This window comes from Setaria viridis, chromosome 7 (assembly GCF_005286985.2).
Source record: "Setaria viridis chromosome 7, Setaria_viridis_v4.0, whole genome shotgun sequence".
Classification (NCBI taxonomy): Eukaryota; Viridiplantae; Streptophyta; class Magnoliopsida; order Poales; family Poaceae; genus Setaria; species Setaria viridis.
The window spans coordinates 10,245,133-10,272,762 of record NC_048269.2 but is presented as its reverse complement, the minus strand read 5'-3'; the positions used below and the strand labels follow the sequence as shown (position 1 = coordinate 10,272,762).

The 27,630-nt window shown below is 53.2% G+C and overlaps 1 protein-coding gene and 2 pseudogenes across 1 annotated transcript; all 3 read left to right on the top strand.

Moving 5' to 3' along the window:
• Positions 1–255: 255 nt before the first annotated feature.
• On the top strand, positions 256–865 carry LOC117862791 (defensin Tk-AMP-D1.1). The gene is made up of 2 exons (XM_034746316.2): positions 256–425; positions 594–865. The coding sequence occupies exons 1-2, from the start codon at positions 362–364 to the stop codon at positions 755–757; spliced, it is 228 nt and encodes a 75-aa protein (XP_034602207.1). The 5' UTR covers positions 256–361; the 3' UTR covers positions 758–865.
• Positions 866–9,155: 8,290 nt separating this feature from the next.
• Positions 9,156–11,977, top strand: LOC140223416 (uncharacterized; annotated as a pseudogene).
• A 10,546-nt stretch (positions 11,978–22,523) lies between these two features.
• Positions 22,524–25,624, top strand: LOC117863649 (uncharacterized; annotated as a pseudogene).
• The last annotated feature ends 2,006 nt before the right edge of the window (positions 25,625–27,630 follow it).

Here is a 27,630-nt window from a genome sequence, read left to right as displayed (position 1 = left end):
TACATGTTGGCATAAAAAACAAATTACTGATTCAAACTGACTTTATATTAGTTGGATATGTCGTAATATTTAGATTGTTTTAGTATTGAGCTTCAAAATTAACTTATGTTGTAGACTTTTTTTTTATGAAACTTATGTTGTAGACTTCACATGCACTCCCTAAATTTTGTCTCAATCTCCAACACTGATACAATTAGCTGGTTATATATAGAGAGTAGACAATTTCCTGTGGTGGCAGTGCCTTGCATGCTGCTACCCCGTGTATATAAGCAGGAAGCCATGTCCCCCGTTCTGAACAACCATTCGATAAATTCTGTTCAATAAATTCCTAAAGAGTACTTTCCTGTGGAGACATTGTGTAATGGAGTCGCCACGCAAGTTCTTTCCCGCCGTCGTCCTCCTGCTTCTCCTCGTCGCGTCCACAGGTACTTTCTAAAAGAAGGGTGCCGTAGGTCCAATGCGCATATTGGCACGCACATGCTCTTGATCTTATTCGAATTATGTAGCAAAAACTGCACATTGAACACCCTAGTGCACTAGTTTTAATTTGCATGTCACATGTAACCCTTTGTTTTGTGCTTCTCTGCGTGTAGGTATGGCGCCGGTGCAGGCGAGGGAATGTGAGAAGGATAGCGCTCAATTCGTTGGGCTATGCATGAAGGAAGACAACTGCTCCAACGTGTGCCGTGGTGAAGGGTTCACCTCTGCCCGGTGCAGCACGTTCCGCCGTCGCTGCGTCTGCATTAAGGAGTGCTAGATCAAGTGGACGCGTGCACCTTGTCATCATGTCATCCATGGTGCCTGCATCATGCATGTATCCATGTGTGGCACACCTTCAAAGCCTTCAGTTTATTGAAAGACTTATTTTTTTCCTTCATTCAAACAATAAAACCGGCAGATATTTACTTGTTTTCCTTTATTAGTGAGTAGTAAGGTCCAAGCACCAAACTACGGCGTTCATTTTACAAGTTCATAAATTTCTTGTCAACATGACTCACTAGATTTTCATTGTAACACCGATGCTTTCCTATTTGTAATATATTTAATTTTACAAATACGGAGTTGCTACATTAGTGTTCCTCTCTTACATAATGTTATTCGGGGGACTGTGGAAGCTAGCTTGTAGGAATGTAAAAGAAGAATCAAAAGCTGATTTGTTTGGATGCTTGAGCTTCTAAAAGCCTGATGCACGAGCTGGTAAAAGCTAAGAAAAGCACCTAGCTTGTCGGATGATCAGATGTATTTAAGATCCGGAGAAAATGGTACTCTCTTTTTATACACAGAGACTTGGAGCATATTGATCATCAAAAGTTGAACCATTTTCTTGTATTCTGCCGAGAGTTTTTGCTCTGCCGAGAGTTTTCTGCAGGTAATTAACATGTTCTGTACATTATGTGCTCCATAACTTGCTCCCTATTGGTAGTTTCTGATTGAATTTTGCGGGTTTTTACCTAGATCAAAGTAATGGCGCTGGATACCTAACCTATTGACGAGATGTTTGTCTCTCACAGTCTCGCTGCGTCCTCCAATAACAGTTCAACGCCTGAGATGGTGACAGGACCACATCATGGTGGTCTATGTGTTGAAGGATCGATTCGATCCCTTTGTCACTGTAAGCGTTTGCATCGGTACGTGCCTGGGCTACTGCATGGTGAAGGACGATGATGAGGGAGCAGCCATCAGCCACACCTTCTTTGTCTTACTTCCATCTTCCAAGGATGTCGACAAACTGCATGGTCACACCAGATGTTTCTACGAGGAGTTCGTGGTTTTCACGTGGGTGAAAAAACTCTGAATCCACCAGGATTACACTAATAATGAGTTAATCGTCCATATAAGGCAACTGTATTGATCACTTATTTTAATTAAATTTTTATATATGTAATTAATTGTATTGAACTGGTTTTAATTTATATATTATATTTTCTTGGGATATTTGGTATTTTATTAGCTTGGATTTCAAGTTTGTTTTTTATTTCTTTAATTCAGAAAGGTGAAATTAACTCCATATGTGTGCCGGCTCTGATCACAACTGGCACATATAACTTCTTATACATGCCAGCTCTAATAAGAACTGCAGACCTCTATATAAATATTAGGGAGGAGGGGTCAGATAACCTAACATTATCTCCTCCGCCTCCCCCTCCCCTCACATATTCGCCCCTCCTCCTCTTCCCCATCTCGAGCCATGACTGCCGCCGGCCCCATCTCCCTCCTCCTTCACCTTCCTCTCACCCATGCGGGACCAGCTGAGAAAGTGGCAACCGCAACCGTGCCGGTAGAGACCGCAGTAGCGGCCATTGCTGCTTCCATGGCCCGAGCAGTGATGGTGGCCATGATGAGAGACGTGATCCTATGCTTCTTGGCGGAGGCTGCTTCATGCGTCTCCACCATATCAACCGCCTCCACCATGGAGGCGCGGAAGGTGCTTGCGTCCTCCGCACCAGCTGCACCCACGACAACTATGGCGAAGCTTACAATGCTTGAGTCGTGTGCTAGATCCTCACCACAGTGGTGTCCACGGCTACGGTGAAGGCCCGAGCTTGAGCGGTGGCCTTGGCTTCGACGATGACCTTGGTTGCCGTGGTAGCACGGTGGGGGTTGGGCTAGCTTCGTGGCAATGATTTAAGCACTGTCACCCAACTCCAACAATGTAAGCGCCAGAGTCATGAATGAATTGTCCTTTTGCCCGGTTGGACTTTTTCGTTCCACATTGGTATGTTATGTTAGTTATTAGGATGAACTGCTAAGTTAGGTTTTGTTAGTTTAATCAATAGTTTCCGTTGATGCTTATGTTGACAATGAACTGGTTGTTTATGTTGTCAAGTTATCGTGTTGTTGGATCTGTGTGTTGTTTTACATATATTTATGTTCATATTTGCGTGGTTGAAGTGTTTATGTTGATGTTGATGTGTCGACATGTCCAAATGATGATGAGTTGAAGAGTAATATATTATTGTTATGAACATCTAGCACATACACATGCATATTTCTTTAAATATATGCATATGTTGCAATTCATTTATAACAATGCACATTATCACTGCTAGCATCATTACGAAGGCAAGATGGAAATGTACATCGGCATGTTGAGAATAGGAGAGGCTGCAGCATGTTGCTCTGAAAAAGCAATGGAAAGAGCTCGATCTTCCGAAGAGCCGAGATCTTGTAAAGGAAAATTAGCTAGCTTAGCAGGATTGGACCCATTGAATCAGTTCAGTGAAGGAAGCGAGTCTAAATTTAAAGGCTTGGAAAAGCCTTGCTGATAGGCCTCTCCATCCAGAGTCGCACTGGCGGGCTAAAGACATGGAACGCAGTGCCCCACCTAAGAAACAGTTTTATTCGTATCAAACACAAATCATTGCTGCTCCACCTACGGCTCCCCAAGTGCAACAATAGAGAGCTATTCATGAATCTAATGGATAGTATAAATCCAATCATTATTGTCAATTATTTTTTGTGCCTTGATAGTATTCTAACCGATGTCAAACTACACGGTAGTTATAGGTTAATAACTGTGGAAGCTCATCTGTAAGCTCATCTCCTCCTATCATCCTCCGAGCGACTAAACCGAGTGGGTAGGATGAATGCAAGAACGACTGGCTGGATCTGAGAGGAGGGGTGAACTGTAACTGCACCTGGATGCTTCGAATGCCTCTCTGTATCTCCAAACTCACCCTTTCTCTAACCCGTGGGCCTAGTGAATTAGATGTGGTGCGTGGTGCATGAAGCCATAGCAGCCAGACGGAAGATGGAGGAGCCGTGTCGCAGCGCAAATTTTCGGCCGGACTAAAATAAGTTTTACCTTTTTGTGAACGCATAAAAGGAGCCGCGTTCGGCGAGACCATACCCGCCAGTGGCTCCCTCCTCCTTCCCCTTCCCCGCCTCCCTGCCGCATCTTTCCACCACCGCTGTCCATTGACACCCCTCGCCCGAACCCCGCCCACTAGACATCCACCGTCGCCCCAGCCGCGGCATCACCGTCGCCTTGCCCTCACCACCCCCGCACCTGACACCACCGCCGAGCCGTCCTGCCACCCAAAACTTTCTTCTAAGGCCGCCGGATTCCGGTGAACCCCGAAACCAAATCCCGAACACTAACCTCATCGCTTCGTCGTAGCTATTTCCGGGGTCGGAGAAGACGAGCTCTTACGTATGGAAGCGTATGCTTCCAGGATTCGGGTGTGAGGAGCTTCCCCGATATTCGATGTTGGATAGCTTTTCCCATTTTGATATTGTATATACCGGCAGATAAAACAGGTTTGCACATAAGCACCTATGGAAATGAAGATTTGGCCCGCCAACATATTTTTGACGCAATGTCTAGGAACGCCACGCAGCCGACGCACGAAGCCACGCCGGCTGTTCTTGGACCGGATGCGCGGCCCGATGCAACGTCGACCTGATGGCCCACGCCGGGAGCATGCAGCTAGGGCCTCGCGCAGGAGGGAATTTTCATAGTCTCCCTTAACCCATCATCTCTCCTTTCTTACGCACTTCTCTCTCCTCGACACTAGTTACATTGGCCGGATGCATTCCGAGCCGGGCGCACACTACCCTTCTTGGGCCAAGTTCCCTTGCGAAGCCCGGCAGCAACTGAGAATTTTTTTATTTTTATATTTTTTTTCGATTTTGCACAAATATATAGTCAAATCAAAAATTTGCAAAAATGGGCTTATACCGCTGGCTGAAACAGAGGTATAGGGCCTGGCGCCTCAACGGTCACCTAGCGGATAAGCTCCGCACGGCACCCGAGGAAGCTCCGCCGTTTCAACTGGCAGTAAGGCCCTTACCGTCCGTTGAAACGGGGAGGCTTGCCCACCATATAAGCTGTGCCCACGCCCCTCCCCTCCCCCGCACCAGACCATGCCAAAGAGACACACCAGAGAGAGAGAGCGCGCTTAGAGAAAGAGAGGAAAGGAAAGAGGGAAGAAAAAAAAGAAGGAGAGGAGAGGAGGAGGGAAGAAAGGAGAGGAGGAGGGAAGAAGGGGGAAGGAAATTCTTCCGTCGTTCCTAGGTAAATTTTTTTAATCTCGTAGTTTAGATAGTATAGTGTAGTGACTAGATCTAGATTTAGAAATATTAGTGGATTTGAGATTTAGAAATAGCTAGTGAATCTGAGATTTAGAAACATTTAGCTGAAATTAGATATAATAAAATGTAGCTTAGTACAATAGATTTAGGTTAGACAGTAAAATAGATTTAGCTTCGGTGGTATAGTAGAATTAGCTTAGGTGGTATAGTAGATTTACCTTAGGTAGTACAATAGCTTTATTTTAGATCACAGTAAATTTAAAAAATCTTAGTGGATCTGAGATTTAGAAATATCTAGTGCATCTGAGATTTATTTGTCGTGTATATTAGTTCTTGTAGAAGCTTATAATAAATTTAGTTAGTAAACTTAGTTTAGTGTTACATAGTTGTTTGTTTATTGAATTGAAGTCGTTATTGTAGTTAATTGATATATATTGCTGAGATTAATTTGGACTACCCGTTTCATGTATGTTGGCAGGCATGTCGGATAGTTTATATTTTCAAGTGTTCTATGGGCCGGGGGGAGGTTAGATATGATCCAGAAGGGGTAGATTTGAGTGGATTTCCCTGTTTCACCAAATGTGTTCCAAGAGCAAGAGAGAGAACTTGGGGGGCATTTGCAAGTAGCTTTGTAGGGACCTTGGTGTTGATAGAGATCAAGTAGATGTGTATGTGAGGGTTGTAGTCAAAAGATGGCCCGACATAAATTTTTGGAAGTTGCTTCCGCTGGAAGGAATTTCGAGCTACCGGACTTACATAAATGGTTGCACGAGAAAAAGTTTACCAATCATATGGTATGTTCAACTGTTCATGAAGGGTGGATCTAGCAGTCATATTGAAGAAGAAGTAGGAGGTGATGAAGTTGAAGCAGAAGAAGATGTGCAGAGTACTGAGGGTGGAAACGAAGAACTTGATTACGATGAATAAGAAGGGGGAGATGCAGAGAACCCTCGCACCAAATGGGGAGGCTGATGAGGGGGAAGAAATTCCTAAGTTAGTAGAGCAGCTGGAGATGGAAGGAGAGGAGGCCAATGGTGCCGTGGATGGTGACTCGTCCGATGAGGAAGATGCTTATCCTGTACCGCAAAATTGGTCAAATTATGACCATTCCGCCCTACAAGTCAATATTGGGGAAAATATTCCTTAGGATTATAGGGAGAATGAGGTATGCCTGGGGGCTTTGTACCAAAGTGGGGATGAAGTGAAAGTGCCTATTAAGAGATAGTCCACTTTGTCTTTGCAGCGTCAGTTCAGAGTAGAAAAGAGTAGGCCGAAGGTGTATGATGTCCGCTGTGTGCGAAATGATTGCCCATTCAGGGTGCAAGCATACAAGGGGAAATGGAAGGATTAGTGGGAGGTGACTAGAGTGGTTGAGCACGAATGCTTGCTGGCTGAATTGGAAGGAACACACTGCAACCTCACTGTTGATTTTGTTGCTCAATACATGTATCATCAGATAGTGCAAAATCCTAGCTTCGAGCCCAAGTCCATTGTTTGTGCCATAGAGGAGAAGTTCAAGTACAAGATCAGCTACAACAAATATCTCTGGAGGACGTCGGGCTCGACGGTCCAAATATCACGCGCAGACGGGAAAGATCCATCAAGAGCTTCTCACAGTGGATTGAGAATGAACCAAAGGAAAAGTGGTCATTACTCTTTGATGATGGAGATGCACGGTGGGGTATAATGATGACAAACCTAGCTGAGGTTTACAACTGGGTCCTGCGCGGTGTTCGGGGCCTGCCCCTTGTTGGTATTGTGGAATTTTACCTATACTGCACCATGAAGTATGTTGGGGACCGCCCCACAACACACCCTGAACGGCGCCGGCGGGGACCCTCTCTCTCAATCGACTCCAATCTCATCACCTTCCCCCCTTTACGAAGTTAGTAGATAACCGAAGTCAACTATCATGAAGGTGTCCACTCTGTTGTTTTGCAGGCAAGGACTCGCGAAGTTAAAGCCCACACGGAGCTCTCGGTGGTTTGGCTTCGGAAAGATTCCATGACCAGAAGCCTTCGGCTAAGGAAGGCGGGAAGTTTACGGAAGCTCGCTCGATGCCGACAAAGCTTGTCAATGAAGAAGAGGGTAATCAAGACATCCCTGGGACCACTCTATAGCAGGATGACTCTGTAATAAGAATCTTGTAAAAGGTTGGATATGTAGTTCTACCGTGAAAGCGACATTTTGGGTAGGAATCAAGTTACCATCCTGTACGGAATATTCTTAGGATGTAGTGGTTGGATATGGGTATAACGGGGATGCGAAAATGTAACTTTATGGCCCTATAAAGGGAGGTGAACCATTCCCCCGAGGAGGGCATTAATCACCGATAGGATAGCTACTGTAATGTTTGTCTGAATGGCTACTACCTTCGTTTGTCAGAACGTTCCTTCTATTGCTTGGGTGCATCCCAACATTTGGCGCCCACCGTGGTCTAACTCATTAAACAGCCCAAGATGCCACCACAACGTAAAAAGAGACCCGCAGCTCAGAGAGAAGACAACACGGTAGAGGCCGATCAGCTTACAGCCCCCGAAGCCATAGATCAAGTCCTCCCCGACAAGGAGGAACATCTTGCAAGAGTTGAACAGGCCCTAAGGGCTAAAGCAATGAGCAACCAGCCCGCAGCCGAAGTCAACCACCAAAGCCAACAACCTGTGGCAAACGAAGCTGCCAACTGCACCGACGGTCGCCAGCCCGCAACACCCGAAGCTACCGGCCCCTCCAGCCTGGACAACGAACTAGACTCAGTTCTAAGAGAGATATAAGAAGTCAAAAGAAAAAAGGAGCAGTTGGCATGACAAGTGCAACACCAGAGGGAGGCTGCGGCCAGGCTATCAAAGCTGAACGAGGCCAGGTGGCAACTAGAAGCACTACAGAAAGAAGTCGTAGAGCTTGAAAGCCCACTCGAGAATGCAAACCAGGCCAAAGCTTATTTTTATCAAAGTCCCACTGTCGATCAAGCACAGCTTTAGCCCAGCCTCAACTTCGGCCAAGGCACCCAGCACCACTCGCCGGGGGTGTCCCTTGTGGTTGACACCACATCGCCGCTCTCAATAGGGCTGCAAACTGCACCATGGCCAACAACCTACAAACCAACCACCTTGTCCAAATTCAACGGGCGCACAGACCCACGGCAATTCTTAATGAGTTACGAAGCCGCTGTAGCTTCGGCCGGGGGGGATGACGTCGTCCTCGCCAAATCTTTCATAATTGCTTGTGAGGGCGCGGTGCTGAATTGGTACTCACTGCTCCCTCCACACACGGTGATCAGCTGGCACGATCTCAAGACGAAGGTCACTCAAAATTTCTAGGGTTTCCATCACCCTCACACGGCCCAGGAAGACCTCTTTCAGTGCAAGCAAAAGGACAAGGAACCACTCGCAGAGTATGTAAGAAGATGCGTCCAACTTCGTTCTCAAGCACCGCACATTGAGGAATCTGTAGCAATATCCGCTTGCATAGCAGGCCTAACCCCCGGCCTAACAGCGTCAAAACTGTCAAGAAAGGAGCCCAAAACTATGACTGCGCTCTTCAGCAAACTCGATGAATACATCAGGCCCCACGAGGACCACTGCAGAAGAGTGGCGGAACGCAACAAAGAGAGACAAACAAACCAAAGCCGAAGTTGGCAACCTTCGCCTTACAACAAGACTCAAAACCCAAACCAAAACCAAAACCGTATCATGAACATCGAGGGAAACCAAAACCAAAGCCAGAAACAAAGCCAAAACAACAATACCCAAAGAGGGGGCCACTCTGGCAGAGGACGAGGTCGAGGAAGACAACAAAAGTCATTTTACTGTGTCAACCACGGCTATCAGAATCATCACAACACAAAGTGGTGCCCCAAAAAGAAGGAGGAGGAGAGAAAAGCTGCGGAAGAAGCTGCGAAGGCAGCAGCGCAGGCACCCAAAACAATCCATCACACAGCTTTTTACCCACACCCAAGCTTCTACCACAACCAGCCCAGGTTCGCCAACTTCCCGCAACCAATGACTTGGCCTCTTCTACCACATATACAGCCATACCATCAAACAATTCCACAGCACCCCAATCCCAACCTGCCTCAAAAGCCCCAAGAAACACTACCTCCACCCCCAAGCATGCCAGCCATAATGCCCAAGCCGGAACCCAACACACAAAACAACAACCAAAATTCCTTGCCTACCTTTGGGATGATAATGCCAATCACCGGGGGCTCCTCACTAGAGTTTGAAAACAAGAGGCAGAGGCGGAATTACTTCAGAGAGGTCAACGTGATCATTCCCGACGGACCTCCAACAAAGCCAGAATGGGCACACATGCCCATAACCTTCACCGGAGAAGATTTCAAGCTCAAGACAACCTCGCATAACGATGCGATGGTTATCAAAGCATTGATAGCGGGCTGGACGGTAGGAAAAGTCCTGGTAGACATAGGCAGCTCCACGGACATTCTCTTCGCAAATGCATTCAGAGAAATGAACATTGACATGAATACGCTCGACCCAGCTGACGTCCCGCTCCTCGGCTTCGGTGGAAAAACAGTGAAGGCCTTGGGAAAAATCGCTCTCCCAGTTTCGTTTGGGGACCGTGATAATGCGAGGACAGAACACATCACCTTCGACGTGGTGGAGATGCATTACCCCTACAACGCAATACTCGGCCATGGCTTCATCACCAAAATGGACGCAACAATTAGACAGTTGTACCTATGCATGAAAATACCAGCCCTCAGAGGGGTCATAACAGTTTACGGTGATCAGCAAATGGCAAGGAACATAGAAAAAGGGGTAGCCCCGGGCCAAAAGAATGTTCACCATCTAGCCTCGTCAAACAAAGCTGAAAGCCTAGCAAAGCAAAAGGCCCATGACGAGCCTAAGAGAGATAAAGAGAAGATAAAAATTAGTGCGGATGGTGAAACAAAGCGGGTACTCCTAGACGGGTACATCGCAGACAGATTTGTAACAGTCGGGGCGAACCTTAACCCAGATGAAGAGCGTGACCTCGTCGAGTGCCTCAATAAGAACAAAGACATCTTCGCTTGGTCCGCAGGTGATCTAAAGGGAGTGGATAGGGAAATCATTGAGCACAGCCTCGACATCAGACAAGGAGCTCGGCCAAAGAAACAGAAGCTAAGAAAAATGTCTGACGAGAAAGTTCAAGCAGTAAAGGCCGAAGTTGATAGGCTACTCGAAGCCAACGTAATCAGGCCAATCCAGTACCCCGACTGGCTAGCCAACATAGTACCAGTTAAAAAGAAAAATGGCAAATGGAGGATGTGCATAGACTTCACAAACCTCAACAAGGCCTGCCCAAAAGACGACTACCCTCTTGAAAGAATCGACAAGGTGGTAGATGACGCTGCAAACAGAAAATGCTCTCGCTACTTGACCTCTTCTCAGGGTACCACCAGATCAGAATCAAAAAAGAGGACGAAGGCAAAACAAGCTTCGTGACACCCTTTGGAACATTCTGCTTCGTCCGCATGCCAGAGGGGCTAAAAAATGCAGGACAAACGTTCTCCAGAATGACGGCAACAGTCCTAGACAGTCAGCTTCAGCGCAATATCCTGGCCTATGTAGATGACATCATCGTAAAAAGCGCCAAACGAAGTGATCACATCATGGACCTCACAGAAACATTCGCTAACTTGAGGTCAGCCAACCTAAAGCTAAACCCAGACAAATGTGTGTTCGGAGTCCAAAAGGGAAAAATCTTAGGTTGCTTGGTAACGATGAAGGGCATCGAGGCCAACCCAGACAAAATCAGGGCGCTAGCCAACATGTCAGAGCCAACCTCACTCAAACAAGTACAACGGCTCACAGGCAGGGTCGCAGCGCTAAATCACTTCATTCCAAGAGCAGCAGAACAAAGCCTTCCTTTCTTCAAGGCACTCCGAAGCTCCAAAACATTTGAATGGGGACGCGAGCAAAGCAAAGCATTCCAGGACCTCAAGGAGTACCTGCAATCCATGACGAAGCTATGCCCACCAGAGCCCAAGTCACCAGTGCTGCTGTACGTATCAGCCTCAGCAACAGCTGTCTGCGCTGCGTTGATCCAAGAGAAAGAAGTCGAAGGCAAAATCAAACAGATACCAGTTTACTTCGCATCCGAAGCATTGAGTGGTTCAAAGATGCATTACTCTGAGCTAGAGAAAATCGCATATGCGGTTGTCATGGCAGCACGGAAGCTACGACATTACTTTGAGGGGCATAAAATAGTCATAGTAACCAGCCAACCTCTCCATGATCTCTTCTCAAACAGGGAAGCTTCCAGCCGCATTGCCAAATGGGCGTCTGAGCTCTCGGAGTTCGTCGTCAATTTTGAAAGGCGCACGGCTATAAAATCTCAAGTGCTAGCCGACTTCGTCGCCGATTGGACCTCACCTAAACAAGAACCAAAGCAGCTAGAAATGCCATGGGTTGTCCATTGCGACGGAGCATGGTGCCGTAGAGGAGCAGGCGTTGCAGCGGTGGTCACCTTGCCAACAGGCGTCAGAATCAAGTACGCAGCGAGGCTGGACTTCCCACCAACTGCGAAGTCAACCAACAACACCACAGAGTATGAGGGGCTGCTCCTAGCCTTAAGAAAAATGAAATCCATTGGGCAGCAAACATTCATCATCAGAACGGACTCGAAGGTAATCCGTGATCACATCGAGAAGGATAGCGAAGCCAAAGAACCAGAACTCATCAAATACCTCCCGGCAGTCCAAGCCATGGATAAACATTTCAAGGGATTTGATGTCAGAAACATACCGCGAGCACAAAATGACGATGCTGACAGGCTCGCAAAGGCAGCAGCGGAAGGTGAGCCAATTCCACCAGATACATTCTACGAAGTCATAACTTCGCCCTCAATCAAACAAGAAGATCCAGCCACCATCAATGCCATCCAGCGTTACGACTGGCGCGCAAGCATAATGGCTTTCCTCAGAGGCCACTTTGAACCTTAGAACGAGGCTGAATGCACACGCCTAAAGCAAAGAGCAAGGGGCTACGCAATCATTGAGGGGCAACTATACAAAAAAGACATCTCAACACCATGGCTTCGGTGCGTCGACTACGAAACAGGTAGCGAACTGCTCAAAGAAATACACGGCGGCTTCTATGGAGCTCACATTGGCTCAAGAGCCCTAGTAGGAAAAGCAATCCGACAAGGGTTCTACTGGCCATCAGTCCACACGGATGCACATCTACTTGTACAAAGCTGTGAAGCATGCCAAAAAATAGCAAGGCAAACACATGCACCCTCACTCCCCATCCAGCTCATACCATCCTCGTGGCCTCTCTAGAGATGGGGGATGGACCTAGTTGGTCCACTTCCAGCAGCACAAGGAAACTGCAGATTCGCAGTAGTGGCAATAGACTACTTCACTAAATGGGCCGAAGCCAAACCACTTGCCATCATCACATCAGCTTCGGTGCAAAAATTTTTCTGGCAAAACATTGTTTGTCGGTTCAAAGTCCCAAGGGAGCCAACCGTCGACAATGGCAAGCAGTTTGATTGCGTCTCATTAACGAACTTTTGCGCCAGCACAGGCACGAAGAGAAAATTCTCATCCGTATACCACCCACAATCAAACAAAGCTGTGGAAAGGGCCAACAACACAATATTTACAGCAGTCAAGAAATGTCTCTTCGATCAGAAAAAGGGCAAATGGGTCGACGAGCTCCCAAGAGTCATATGGTCCCATAACATAACACAATCTAGAGCAACAGGCTTCACCCCATTCAAGCTCTTATTCGGGGCCGAAGCCGTGACACCTGAAGAAATAAAAAACAAAAGCCTAAGAGTCCTCAAGCATGGCGACGTCGACGAAATCGCCAGAATAGAGAAAGATATGATCGAGCTTGACATCAACGAGGCCATTGAAAACCTGGACAAATACCAAGAAGAAACCCGAAGATGGAGGGATCAACACATTCGAGAAAGACAGATCAATGTCAGTGACCTCGTCATCAAAAGGAAGAAGAATTGGGAAAACCCAGGCAAACTGCAAGAAGCTTGGGAAGGCCCTTACATTGCCGCAAAGAGTGGCAGACCCAGCTCCTTCCATCTCACAGACCAACAAGGAAATGCTCTCCCACACACCTGGAATATTGACAGTCTACAAAAATACTACCCATAATTGTACACGTTACCTCCGGCCTGCGGAACTATAAGCAGCGCCGAAGGCAACAAAGTGACTTTACCCTTTTATTTTTTCTTTTTAAGCTTACCTCGTTTGTAAGGTCATAGATTCTGGTCTCCACTCTTTTCCTTGCTAGGGGCTCCATAACGGAGGCAAGGTTTTTAATGAGGCAGATCCATGTACACCTTTCCTACAGAGAAAGAAAAAATATTTCCCCTAAGAATGCCTTTTTGTTTGAGAAAACAACAACAAGTTGCATCACCTCGTGCTAGTGCGCGGAGGAATTTTTCGCTTAAGAAAGCAACAACAAGTTGCGTAACCTCGCGCTAGTGCACGGAGGAGTTTTTCGTCTAAGAAAGCAACAACAAGTTGCGTAACCTCGCGCTAGTGCGCGGAGGAGTTTTTCGTCTAAGAAAGTAACAACAAGTTGTGTGACCTCGCGCTGGTACGCGGAGGAGTTTTTCGCTTAAGAAAGCAACAACAAGTTGCGTGACCTCACGCTAGTACGCAGAGGAGGTTTTTGCGTAAGAAAGCAACAACAAGTTGTGTAACCTCGCGCTAGTGCGCGGAGGAGGTCTAACAAGGCAACAACAAGTTGCGTGACCTCGCGCCGGTGCGCGGAGGAGTTCTTCATTCATTTCGTCTGAGAAGCAACAACAAGTTGTGTAAAATCGCATTCAAACACGCAGAAGATAAGCCTCTCGTATACAGCCTCGGCAGAAGGGCAACGACGTTTTTTCGAAAGAACGTGGAAAATTTTTGCGACCTCACAAGAGGAAAGTCTCCAAACACAAGTTATCTAGCCTCTCTCTCGCCATGTCGCAAAAGGGGGGTGACGTTTCTCGAAAATACTTCCAAACACGTCCACTTCCAGAAAACAAGTTACCACGCCAACCTCGCACGAGATCAACCAACATAAGGCCCAACGACGCGTACAGTTATGGTTGAAGCGACCGCAAGTCGCTGTATCAACCAGCTCTCGCAACAACTAAGTCAGCAGGTTGCCCGATATGGCAACCCAGCTTCGACTTATCTGACCTTGCAGTTGGCCCACGAATAAACGGAACTAAACCACAGCGGTTTAGAAAATGCACAGGCACATGAGTATTTCATAAGGCACAACTTCGTACACAATCAAAAGTATCTGACCTCGTCGCCTTTACATCAAAATAAAAAACAAGTTAATAAATATAAGATCTACTCCGCAGCATCCCCCTCTTCATTAGTAGCACTAGGCTGCGAACGAAGCTGAGCTAATCGCTCACAAGCCAGCCTCTTCACGTATTCCTGCCCGGAGGTTGACCACATGCACTCGAATAAATTTTTCTTCGCATTCTCCACAACAAAAGACTTCGTGGCGCATCCAATATCTTGGGCAGCCGGCGCAACATAATTGTTCTCGGAAATATTTTTAATATGCTCGCATCCTTGTTGCTCCAGCAAGTGAAGGGCGCTTTCCAGGCAAAACACGGCGGAGTAGTCGTTCAGGCCTTCAAGAACCTCGGGGAGACTCTTTACCTCATCTAGCAACCATTCGAACATGCGCTCGCATCCTTCGTCCAGTGGGTAATCGTCGGGTTCAGCGCCAAACACACCAAGGGAGGCTTTGTAAGCTTCATGAACTTTTTCGAACCTCTCCCTTAGTGTAGTTTCTATCTGGATCAAAAGCTTTGCCCTCGTTTCTAGCTCAGGCTCCATCTGGCCAATCTTAGCTTTTAAGCCCGAGATAGTCTCACTGTCCCGCTTGTCACCTTCGCACAAGTCTTGGATAATCTTGTCTTTCTCTTTAACCAGCATTTCAAGATCCACCACTTCTGATGACAAGCGATCGAGCTCGTTGCCCCTGGCCTCGTAATTTTCACCAAATCTACAAGAGTCCTCTTTGAACTCCGCATTCTCGACCTTGACCTTTTTCATCTCCAAGGACATAGCTGCAATAGGCGCTTCAAGTGAAGTCACTTTCTTCGCATGTTCCGCAGCTGACTTCTCGCTCTTGACAAGCCGATCCCTTGTAATCATGGACGAGTAAGACATCTGCAAAATCCAAACAAAGAACATCAGACCAAGTCGCAGCACACGCAACAAAGCTAGTGAACTTCACACGTATCATCAAATCAACCAGTAGCCATACCTTCTTTACGAGGTTAGCCTCCAAGTTCAAAAGCTCCTCTGAGCTCATCGACTTTATAGATTGCTGAAAATCTGTGAGTCAAGCATACAATTATAAGTACACCACGACAACAACGAAGTCCACAAACAATAATCACTCACAAGCAGCCATTACCTTCGTACCCCCGCGCCTCGACAGCGACCGGAACAATCTCTTTACCCCTACCCGAAGCCGCCGCACCCGCTTTCTCCATCTTCTTCGAACCTCCGGCATCTGCACAGCGCTTGCAATCCTCACCCTCCTTCCTCCAGTCCAAAATTAGTTATGCGGATTATAAACCCTACCTTCGGCGCACGTCGCTAGAACCTCCGTGCGCCCGCTCAAGCCCAGATCTTCGTTAAGCCCTTGCAGACCAGCCGGCAATCTCTCACCTACATCATAACATTTAACTTTCAGCCTTACATGATCCTCACAGCTAACCTCACCAACCTCCCCCATTGTTGCCACCAAATCCCTCAAAAATGACGCCGAAGCCTGCCCGCAATCAAAGAACCGAAGCTTCGGCAAAACCACCTCTACATGCTTAGCAGATCTAACAGCCTTGGCACTAGCACCCTTAGGATCAGACAAAAACGCGTCCACAAGCTTCACCTTTTCGACAGCTACCCTCTCCTCACGCTTCTCGGCTTCAACCAAAAGCGACTGCACGCCCTTAACCTTTGAGCTCGTGGAAGAAGGTGCAATCTTGCTGCTGGCCCCCGAAGGCGCATTGGCCTTAGCACCCGGTACAATAACACATGCAAAACGAGGTTTGTTAGCCCTTTTTTTAGTCCGAGCGGCAGGGCCCGCGGACGAAGGCGCATCTGTAGGAGGACACACCGAAATAGGCACAACATATGCTGGTCTGCTCAAGTCAATAGACGAAGCCATCGACCCAGACGGCAGCCCGGCAGACGAAGCTCCCGCGGTAGCATCTTTCCTTTTCTACGCCTCCAAGTTAAGGGTTTTTTGCTTCGCCTTGGCGGCTGCTTGTGACTCAACAACAAGCTTCGTAGTGCGAGCAGAATCAAATTTAACCTTCTTCCTTTGCTCAGCACCAGCGCCCCGACGACGCTATTTACCCACAACCTCGGGACGAGGTGGCACTGCAATGTCAAGCAAGTCAAAAATTCGATTGACACGCCACCTGTGTCTCACAACAGATTCGAAAGAGCACCTTCGGGCTGGGTCACCGGACCCAAAATCTCGTAAGCCATGTCTTCTACTGACTGTATAAACAAGTCCAAGTCACCAACCTCATCCTTGTTAAGCTCAAAACAAGGGAATGGCACAGTTTTCTCGCTCCAAGATACCTTCTTCTCAACGAGCTTAAGTGGCTTAGCAAAATCAGCAGACAAAGGCCACACTCGGGCAGCGACGTACTCCTCCACAAGATCACGCCCAGATATCAAGGGGCCAGCAACCCTATAGGCAGCTTCGCACTTCGTCACAATGGCTGTCTGGATGAACAAAGGAGTTGTCAGCACGTCCATCGGCCCAAACTACGCATAGAATGGAAATCCAGTGCCAAGACCGGCCATCTCAACTTTCACATTGTTGGGGGGAAATATTAACGACCCCCTAATACGCAGCTTAAAGAAAACAAACATAAAGACCCAGGCCCATCAAAGCACGATCAAATCATCGCCTCGCCCGACCCAGGCGTTAGGGTCGGGAGCGCCCGACCTCCCACCGCGAGGCCTCCGTCTCGCCCGACTGTAACCCCAGGGTCGGGAACACCCGACCCTGTACCGCGCAAGTTCCGCCTCGCCCGACCCCGAGCGAAAGGGTCAGGCGCGTTGAGGGCCACGGGGTCAGAATCCCCCTCGGATGCGATCCGCGTAAACAGGACAAATCCTGTGGGTCCCCCCGTCGGCCTCACCATAAATGCGCCACAGAGCTGGCAGAACGCAGGGCGACCGCGCCCCTCACGCAACCCGGCGCAAGTACCCGTGCACGACCGGCCTGTGCGAGCTACAGTGCCGGCGGCCGGTTTCTATTCGTCGCAGGGTACTCATGACCTACGGTGACCGGAGGCAAGCTAGGAGCGGCCCCGTCCACAGGTCCCGCACGTCCTCGGGCCCCGCGCGAACGGCAGTACAGCGTGAAGCTCCCCCTCTCTACGAGCTATCGCCAGAGCGGCGGTATCCACCGTCCTCCCTAACAGACGGCAGGGTGACGACAAAATCCCCTCATCATGATCTATCCTGATACCTACGAACGTCGAAGTAGCTACCTGCGAGGAGCTGCAACACTTGGCATCCGGCGGCCACCCCTTCGAGCATGCACGACGGCACGCGTTCAGGGTCGGCAGGACGTCGGGCGCCATGGGCCCCTGCCCTCCTTCCCACCAGACCTTTTTTACCATCTCACTCTTTTACCTTTTATCTGGTCCCAATTGTAACTCCGGCCGGCCCCTTGCGATATAAAAGGGGAACCTAGAACCGGGGGGAGGGGGATCGAGGGATCGATCGGTAGACGAAGAGATCAACACTTCTCCTAAGAACACGAAAAAGAAAAAGAGACCTGGGACCAGTCCCTCTCTCTCCTGTCTGTAACCCCCTACTACAGAATCCCTGCGCGGGCAACACGAACATCCCCGATACTGGACGTAGGGCTTCCTTTGCCCGAACCAGTCTAATCCGTGTCTCCCGTGCAACCATCTGAGGCTCACGCGCATAAAAGAAATTTACTAGTCTAAGTCCTGATCCGCCGATCTTGACAACGACAGTTGGCGCGCCAGGTAGGGGGCCTTTGCGCGTACATCTCCAAGTCTCAGATGGCCAGTCACGATAGCAGCTTCGCTCCGGGCTCCCTGATTCGCTTCGGGAGCCTGGACTTTCTGGCCACCGGAAATGGGATTGAGCTGATCCCTGTCCATGTCCTGCCCGCTCGTCCTGCTGCCCTCGGCACCACTGCCAGGATGACGACGAGCGGCCGGACGCCAGCCGGAAGGGCTTCACCAGAAGGATGGCCCTTCGGGCTACGCGACGCCACGGGTGCTTACGGCCGCCTCCTAGCGCGGTCCTTCGCCACGTCACCCGCGAGCAACGAGCTCGCGGGCATGGCAAGGACGATCTCCGACGCTGGCTCCAGTAACGAGGATCCACGCCCCTCGCGCGAGTGCTTCATGGCTGACGCGCACTCCGAGGGGACCAATGACGATGGTGCCGAGGGGAGGCAACGGGCCCCCCCCTCGCGCGCCGCAGCTACGACTGGGGCCCTACCTAAGGCACTAGAGGGCTCTCTGCAGCCGGAAGCGCACATGGGTGCACGCCAAGAAGTAGAGTACCCCCGCCACGAGGGGGGAGCGCGACAACGAGCGTGCAACGTCCAGGAACGCATCTGTGCGGATGGAGAACGTCCACCGCTCTTTGCCCGCGCCAGCCAGAACGTCGCCGCCGCGGCGGTGCTGCTCCGGCAGCTCCCCGAGCCGGCAACGCCTGAGGAGCGACGGGCGCGCCAAGAGATGCGTAACCTACTCGAGTGCGCCGCCGTCCAGCAGGCGGAAAGTTCGGCGTCTCGACGACGCGGCCAGAACGCCAGTAGGGCAACACAGGGCGCCCCCCCGGAGCGGCGGGGGGAATCTGTCCATCAACCCCTTCCGGAGGCGAATCCAGCTGCGACCGCCCAGCGAGCACCGCCACTCGCGATAGGCGAGGCCCGATCCATCCACCAACGCGTCGGTCCCGTTCGCAACGCCCGCGATACGCTGAACGCGCGGAGACGTTCCCGCGCGGACAGGGCGGACGGGGCGGACCGTGCTACCACGTCCATCGTGGCGGACGCTACGATAGCGGGGAGGACCGCAGTCCGAGCCCTGGAGCAGCTGGACCTCGGGCCTTCTCTGCGCGCATCCTGAATGCGCCCTTCCCGCCGCGCTTCCGGCAACCTACGAGTGTGGCCAAATACTCGGGGGAGACCAACCCTGGAGTATGGCTCAGCGATTACCGGCTCGCATGTCAGGCCGGCGGGGCGGACGATGACCTGTTCATCATCCGCAACTTACCCCTGTTTCTGGCAGACTCCACGAGAGCCTGGCTAGAGCACGTCCCTTCAGGACGCATTCGTAACTGGAACGACCTGAAGGAGGTTTTCATAGGAAACTTCCAAGGGACATACACTCGCCCTGGCAACTCCTGGGATCTCCGGAGCTGCCGCCAGGGGGCGGAAGAGTCCCTCCGGGATTACATCCGGCGCTTCTCCAGAAAGCGCACCGAGCTCTCAAACGTCGCCGACGCCGACGTCATAGGAGCTTTCCTAGCAGGGACCTCTTGCCGGCCCCTCATCCACGAACTAGGGCGCCGAGGTCCACGAACCACGGAGGAGCTCCTCAACATCGCCACTAGCTATGCCTCTAGCGAAGAGGCTGTCGGAGCGATCTTTGATCGTTCCAAAGGCAAGGCGAAGCGGGAGGAGGACGCCGGCGAAGGCACCTCCAACCGCCAGCAACAGAAGAAGAAGAGCAAGCAGCGGCGCGAGGCCCCCCTCGTGGCCGCAGTCGAACGCAAGCGAGGGCAGCCGCCCCCCGAGGGCGCACCCGGCTTCTTCGACAAGCTGCTCGAGGGACCGTGCGCGAACCACGAGTTCCCCGTCAAACACGCCTACAAAGACTGCAACCTCATGAAGAGGTTCTTCGTGGGTAACCCGGTGAAGGGTGATCGGAAACGGAAGCCCGATGAGGAAAAGAAGGGCGACGAGGAGAAGGAAGACGGCTTTCCTAAAGTGGACGGCTGCTTCATGATCTTTGGGGGCCCCGCCGCGTACGACACCAGGCGCCAGCACAAGCTAGAGCGTCGGGAGGTGTACGCCGCCGAGCCTGCGACCCCGACTTTCCTCGATTGGTCCGCACCGGCCATCACCTTTGACAGATCTGACCACCCTGGACGCGTCCGGCACCCAGGGCGCTATCCTCTCGTCGTCGACCCCATCATTGGCACGACGCGTCTCACCAAGGTACTCATGGATGGGGGAAGCGGCCTCAACCTCCTCTACGCTGAGACCCTCGACGCCATGGGGATCGACCGCTCCCGTCTCCGTCCTAGCAAGGCCCCCTTCCATGGCGTTGTGCCAGGGAAGCAGGCGACGCCCCTCGGGCAGATCGACCTGCCCGTCACGTTTGGGACCCCTTCCAATTACAGAAAGGAGGTCCTCACCTTCGAGGTGGTGGGCTTTCGCGGAACCTACCACGCCATCTTGGGCCGCCCGTGCTACGCGAAGTTCATGGCAATCCCCAACTACACCTACCTCAAGCTCAAGCTGCCGGGACCCAATGGAGTCATCACCGTCTGCACAACCTTCCAGAAGGCATACGAGTGCGACGTCGAGTGCTGCGAGTACGCCGCGGCTATCACCGTCTCGGGCGACATGGTGGCCCAGCTTGAGGAAACCGTTGAGGACCGGTCCGACGCCAAGCAGTCAGGAACCCCCTTCGAGCCCACCGAAGGTATCAAAGAGGTCCCCCTCAATCCCGGTTGTTCCAGCGGAGGGGTGGTGCGAATCAGCGCAGCCCTATCCCCCAAATAGGAAAGCACGCTCGTCGGCTTCCTCCGCGCAAACAGCGATGTCTTTGCGTGGAAACCCTCGGACATGCCAGGCATCCCGAGGGAAGTCGCCGAGCATTCCCTGAACATCAGGGCCGGCTCTAAACCGGTGAAGCAGGGCTTGCGCCGTTTCGACGAAGAAAGGCGCAGGGCCATTGGCGAAGAACTCGAAAAGCTCCTGGCGGCCGGCTTCATCAAGGAAGTACACCACCCCGAGTGGTTGGCCAATCCTGTTCTTGTACCGAAAAAGAATGGGAAATGGAGAATGTGTGTCGATTATACCGGTCTCAACAAAGCGTGTCCAAAGGATCCGTTTCCTTTGCCACGTATAGATCAAATAGTCGACTCGACAGCCGGGTGCGAAGCACTCAGCTTCCTCGATGCGTACTCTGGCTACCACCAGATCGCGATGAAAGAGGCCGACCAGCTCGCCACCTCCTTCATCACCCCCTTTGGCCCATACTGCTACGTTAAGATGCCATTCGGCCTCAAAAACGCGGGGGCTACCTTCCAGCGATGTATGCTTAAGTGCTTTGGAGACCTCATCGGGCGAACCGTTGAGGCTTATGTTGACGACATCGTGGTCAAGTCCAGGAAGAGCGATCAGCTTATCCCCGACCTGGAGCTAGCCTTTGAAAGGCTAAGGGATAAGCGTATCAAGCTTAACCCAGAGAAATGTGTGTTCGGTGTCCCAAGGGGCATGCTGCTAGGCTTCATCGTCTCCGTACGCGGCATCGAGGCGAACCCAGAGAAGATAGCGGCCATCAACGGCATGGGGCCGATCCGGAACATGAAGGGAGTGCAGCGCGTCATGGGATGCTTAGCATCCCTAAGCCGCTTCATCTCGCGCCTCGGCGAGCGAGGACTCCCCCTCTATCGGCTCCTGAAGAAATCCGACCGCTTCGAGTGGACCAGCGAGGCGCAGGAGGCGCTTGACCGGTTCAAGGACCTCCTGACGAAGGCCCCAATCCTGGTTCCGCCGGCCGACGGCGAGGCCCTCCTACTCTACGTCGCGGCGACCACCCAGGTGGTCAGCGCGGCCCTAGTGGTGGAGCGGGAGGAGGAGGGGCATGCTCTCAAGGTGCAACGCCCGGTGTACTTCATCAGCGAGGTGTTGTCCGAATCTAAGTCACGATATCCGCAGATCCAGAAGCTCGTCTACGCCGTCCTCATCACGAAGAGGAAGCTGCGTCACTACTTCACCTCCCATCCGGTAACGGTCGTCTCTTCATTCCCGCTTGGTGAGGTAATCCGGAACCCAAATGCAACAGGGAGGATCGCGAAGTGGGCGGTTGAGCTTATGGACCAGGGTGTCACCTACGTCCCCCGCACCGCCATCAAATCCCAGGTACTTGCCGATTTCGTGGCCGAATGGACGGAGGTGCAAACGCCACCGGTGGCAGAGGAGCAGGAGTTTTGGACGCTATACTTCGACGGGTCGCTGATGAGGGCTCGCGCCGGAGCGGGCCTCGTTTTCGTCTCTCCGCTGGGCGTACGCATAAGGTACATGATTCGCCTCCATTTTCCTGCATCCAACAATGTCGCTGAGTATGAAGCCCTTCTCAACGGGCTTCGCATCGCCATTGAGCTGGGCATCCGTCGACTGAACGTCCGAGGCGATTCCCAGTTGGTCGTTGAACAAGTCATGAAAGAATGGAGCTGCCATGACCCAAAAATGGCTGCCTACTGCAACGAGGTACGTAAGCTCGAGGACAAGTTCGACGGGTTGGAGCTCAACCACGTCGCAAGGCGCTTCAACGAAGCCGCCGACGAGCTCGCAAAGGCGGCGTCTGGCCGGACGCCCGTCCCCGACGGCGTCTTCGTTAGCGACCAGCTGAAGCCTTCGATCCGCTACCCGGAGCCAGCAGGGGTCGGCGAGGCATGCCCAACCTCGGGGTCGGGATCCGAGCCAGGAGAGGTCAGCAATACGCCACCTATCCTGGACCCGAACACCAATCCCGAGGGAAACAACGCCGCCCCACCCGACCCCGCCGCGGAAGCCAAGCCCTCCGACCCCGCGGTTATGGAAATCGCGGTGGGTCCCGCGGCGGGGGCCAACCCCCCGACCGATTGGAGAGCCCCGTACCTCGAGTACCTTACCCACGACGCGCTCCCAACTGACAAGACCGAAGCCCGCAGGATCACGCGCCGAGCGAAATCTTTCGCCATCATCAACCAAGAGCTTTACAAGCGAAGCCACACGGGGGTCCTCCAGCGCTGCATCCCGATCGAGCAGGGAAGGGCGCTGATCCAGGACATCCACGCCGGGGCCTGCGGTCACCACGCTGCGCCAAGGACACTGGTGGGCAATGCCTTCCGGCAAGGTTTCTACTGGCCAACCGCGGTCGCGGATGCTACCCAGGTAGTCCGCACTTGCGAAGGATGCCAATTCTTTGCCCGCCGAACCCATCTGCCCGCACAGGCGTTGCAAACCATCCCCATCACGTGGCCGTTCGCGGTCTGGGGGTTGGATCTCGTTGGACCCTTCAAAAGGGCGCCCGGGGGCTTCACCCACCTACTCGTCGCTGTCGACAAGTTTACCAAATGGATCGAAGCAAGGCCTGTGGCGCAGATCAAGTCCGAGCAGGCGGTACAATTCTTCACCGACATCATCCACCGCTTCGGGATCCCGAACTCCATCATAACCGACAACGGTACGCAGTTCACCGGAAAGAGATTCCTCTAGTTCTGCGACGACCATCACATTCGAGTGGATTGGGCGGCAGTTGCGCACCCCCGCACGAACGGGCAAGTCGAACGAGCCAATGGCATGATACTCCAGGGTCTCAAGCCATGGATCTTCGACCGCCTTAAAAAGTTCGGCGGACGATGGGTTGCGGAACTCCCAGCAGTCCTCTGGAGCCTGAGGACGACTCCCAGCCGGGCGACAGGATTCACCCCGTTCTTCATGGTTTACGGGTCTGAGGCCATCCTGCCCACCGACTTGGAGTACGGATCACCAAGGGTCAAAGCATATGACGAACAGGGAAACCAGGCGTTGCTCGAGGACGCACAAGACCAACTCGACGAAGCACGAGACGTAGCCCTCCTGCGCTCGGCTAAGTACCAGCAGGCCCTACGGCGTTACCACAGCCGCAGGATACAAGGCCGCGCCTTCAACGTTGGAGATCTAGTGCTCCGCCTCGTCCAAGACAACAAGGGTCGGCACAAGTTGACTCCCCCATGGGAAGGTCCGTTCATCGTCGCACAGGTGCTACGGCCAGGCACCTACAAGCTGGCAACTCCCGACGGGCAAATCTTCAGCAACGCCTGGAACATAGAACAGCTAAGGCGCTTCTACCCATAGCTCTTGTTTATAAGTTATACATAGCTTTGCCCCCGTTTTCGTTTAAGCTCAGGGGTATCCGACCCTGGCCTCGCTCCACGGTCGCATACCCCTCGGGGGCTACCAGTTTTGTTCTTCTGCTAAAAAGAAAACCCTGAGCCACCTTGGCTCAGGTCTTTTCGTTTAAGCTCAGGGGTATCCGACCCTGGCCTCGTTCCAAAGTCGCATACCCCTCGGGGGCTACCAGTTTTGACCTTCACGAAACAAGAAGGCCTTTTCTTTTAAGCTCAGGGGTATCCGACCCTGGCCTGGCCCCAGGATCGAACACCCCTCGGGGGCTATCAGGGGCTCCGACCCCAGCCGCTGGGCACCGCCAAAAAGAAAAAAAAATGTTTTTTCTTCTTTCGGAAAACCGGCCACTCCCTTTCGAAAAACCTTTGGATACAGAAAGATAAGGATGCGTGAACGGTACTCAGCCAAGTCGCGATCGGACTGCGAAAAAGCCTACGCCCCAGCGGCTACGGTATCTTCGCTCATCAAAAACTTACTGACGCACCCGGCAACGCATCCAAACGCTTTCAAAAAACCAAAGGAATAACAAAGGGAAACGGTTTCCTTAGCACAGAATAAAAAGTCATAAGAACAGGCCCGTATGGCTAGCGCAAACAAGTTCAAAACGACTGACTTAAATACAAACGTTTTTTGGGCGCCAGCCCGGTACAGCTAATTGACAGGAGGATCGGCTGGAGCAGTAGTCCCGGGGTCGGCTGAAGCGGCGGCTTCGGAGCCAACAGGAGCGGCGGCTTCAGGGTCGGCGGCGGCAGAGGCCTCGGGACCGGCAGGACCGGCTTCAGGATCGGCAGGGGGGACGGCCTCATCCTCCAGAAGCTTCGCAAGGGCCTCCGCCGGCGCAGTCACCGCGGAGTCAATCTCGTCCAGCTCGGCGTCGGTGTAGCCGACGCAGTACCCCTCACTCATCCCGACAAAGTTAATGTCGGCATAGTGAGAGCCGAAAACCCCGAAGGCGCGCCGCACACCGAGGTGAAGCGCGTCCACGGCAATCTCACGACGACGACGGCGCACTTCAAGAACACGGGCCGGCAGCGAGCTCGACCCTTCTTCCGGAGCAACACCGAAGTCCTCGCAGACGACGCGGACCGCATCCCGCAAGGCGCCATGCTCACCGCGCTCCTCGTCGAGCAAAATCCGCAACCTGGCAAGGTCCTCTGCAGGAGCCGATCAAGAAACCTCACCAAGTTAAAGGAAACGAAACACCAACAGCACGGAAATACAGAAGCAGAAAGAGCCTCACCGTCGGCCTTGGCCTTCAGCTCGTGTTCCCGGGCGACACTGAGGGACACGGCAGTCTGGAGCCCGTCCACCTGCAAACGGAATTGGTCGCGTTCCGCTCGAAGGGCTGCATTCTCCCCCCTCAGCTGCGCCAGTTCCTCGGCGTCCCGCCGGGCCCGCTCGGTAGCAGCTGCTCTTAGCCCCTCAGCGTCATGGCGCGCCTTTTCCATAGCAGCCTGGAATTCCTCAAGGTCGAGGCGGGCCTTCTCCGCGACAGCCTGGAGCTTGGCCTCGGCACGCCGCGCCCCCTCTAGCGCCGCCTGCTCGCGCCCCTCCAGGTCGCGAACGGCCCCCTGGGCAGCACCGAGCTGCAAGGCCAGACCCCTGGAACGCTCCCTCTCGGTGTTGTAGTGCGCCCAGAGGTTTCGCTGCCACCGGAGGAAGTCGGATTTCTCCAGGCTGGCCTCCTGAAGAGCCTGCAAAGTAACATGACGGTAAGACAAAAAAGTAAAAATAAAAGAGCTCATCACCGAGCGGCAAAAGCAAACATACTTGGTTGCCAGGGACTACGGTGTCGGCCAAAGCTCCCAACACCGAGGTTAGCGCCGCCTAAGCCCGGGCGACGCCGCCATGCACCACCTGCCACTTATGCCACTCGGTGGCATCATCTAGCGCGTAGAGGCGCCGCAGCGGGTCATCGCGGGACGACCAGCGGAGGATGTGCCCTCTCCACGCCCCGGGGACGGAGGAAGCTGAGGGCGGAACAAGGCCCGACTCTGACATCGTCGTCGACGATGACAGTACAACGTCAGAAACCCCCAGATCCGCCGGCGGCTCCGGCACCTCTGTGGGCACCTCCATCTCAGCCGCCGGAAGCGCCCCCGTGGGAGCAACCGGGACGGAGACCTCGGCCTCCGACACCGGTGCCTTCACCGCCGCCGCACCCTCGGGAGCCAGCGCCCCCTCTGCCTCCGACCTCGCCACGGCAGCGGGGGCATCCGCCCTGCCCACCGCCGTCTCCGTCTCCTCCGCCTCGTCGGCGTCAAGGTCAATCACCTCCCCGGCTTGTGGGCCCGGAGGAATCGCGGCCCGAGCCGGAAGAACGACCGGTGGGGCCGCAGGCGGAGTGGGGTCCGCTCCCCCTCCTGCGGCCGACCCCGCCGCCGTCCCGACGACCGGCTCCCCAGCAGCCACCTCCGCCGGGGGACCTGCGGCCACGCCAGGAACCCCGCCAGTCGCCGCTGGTGGGGTGGCGGCCCGTCCCCCGGAGGAGGACGACGACCGCAGCATCTTCTTGGGCGCCAGCCGCGGGCTGAAGCCACGGGGAGAAGCGCTGCAACGTCGACGGATAGGCGTCAAACAGAAACATATGAAAGGAGAAAGAAAAGATGACGTGCGGAGAGAGTCAACTTACGCCCTCGAAGCGCAGGGGCGGCGTGCGCGCTTCGACTCGGAGCCAGACGCCGACCCCGGAGCGTCTGGCAGTGGCCGCTTGTCGCCGCCCCGTTGCCCCCCGCCAGCAGGCACGGCGGCTGGGGCAGCCCCCACAGATCCCCGAGGAGCCCCCCGAGCGGACTCCTGGGGGGCGCCCCGCGCCGGATCCGAGACTGCAGTAGGGGCGGGCTCTGAAGGCCCCTGAGGGACGCTCCGGCTCGGCGCCGGGGCGACATCCCTCGCCGGCACCAAAGGAGCACCCCGCGCCCGCTCCTGGGGGATGCCCTGGGACGACCCTGAAGGGGCGCCCCGCGTCCCTCTCTGGGGAGGATCCTGTGCCGACCCCCGGGGGACGCCCTGCGTCGCCCCCTGAGGAGCGGTCCGCGCAGGCTCCGGGAGCACGCACTGCGTCGGCCCCTGAGGCACGGCCCCAGGACCGGGGGGAGCCGGATCCCGCACGGGCGCTCCCGCCACCACACCCCCTGCCGCCGTCTGCGGGGGTGCGTCACGAATCACTAAAGCCCCCGAACGGGGGGCAAACAATTCCACTTCCTCCTCCTCCTCTTCTTCTTCTTCTTCCTCTTCTTCTTCATCGTCGTCGTCGTCATCAGACACGACCGCCCCTCTCCGCCGCCGTCGGTACTCCTTGGCGGCCCTCTGCCGCCGCTTCTCCATCTCCTTGTCCTTGCGGCGTTTGTCCTTCTCCGCCTGGAGACGGTTGAGAGCCCTCCGTGCGGCATCTTCTGGCACCGGCGGGAGAGAGTCCTTAACC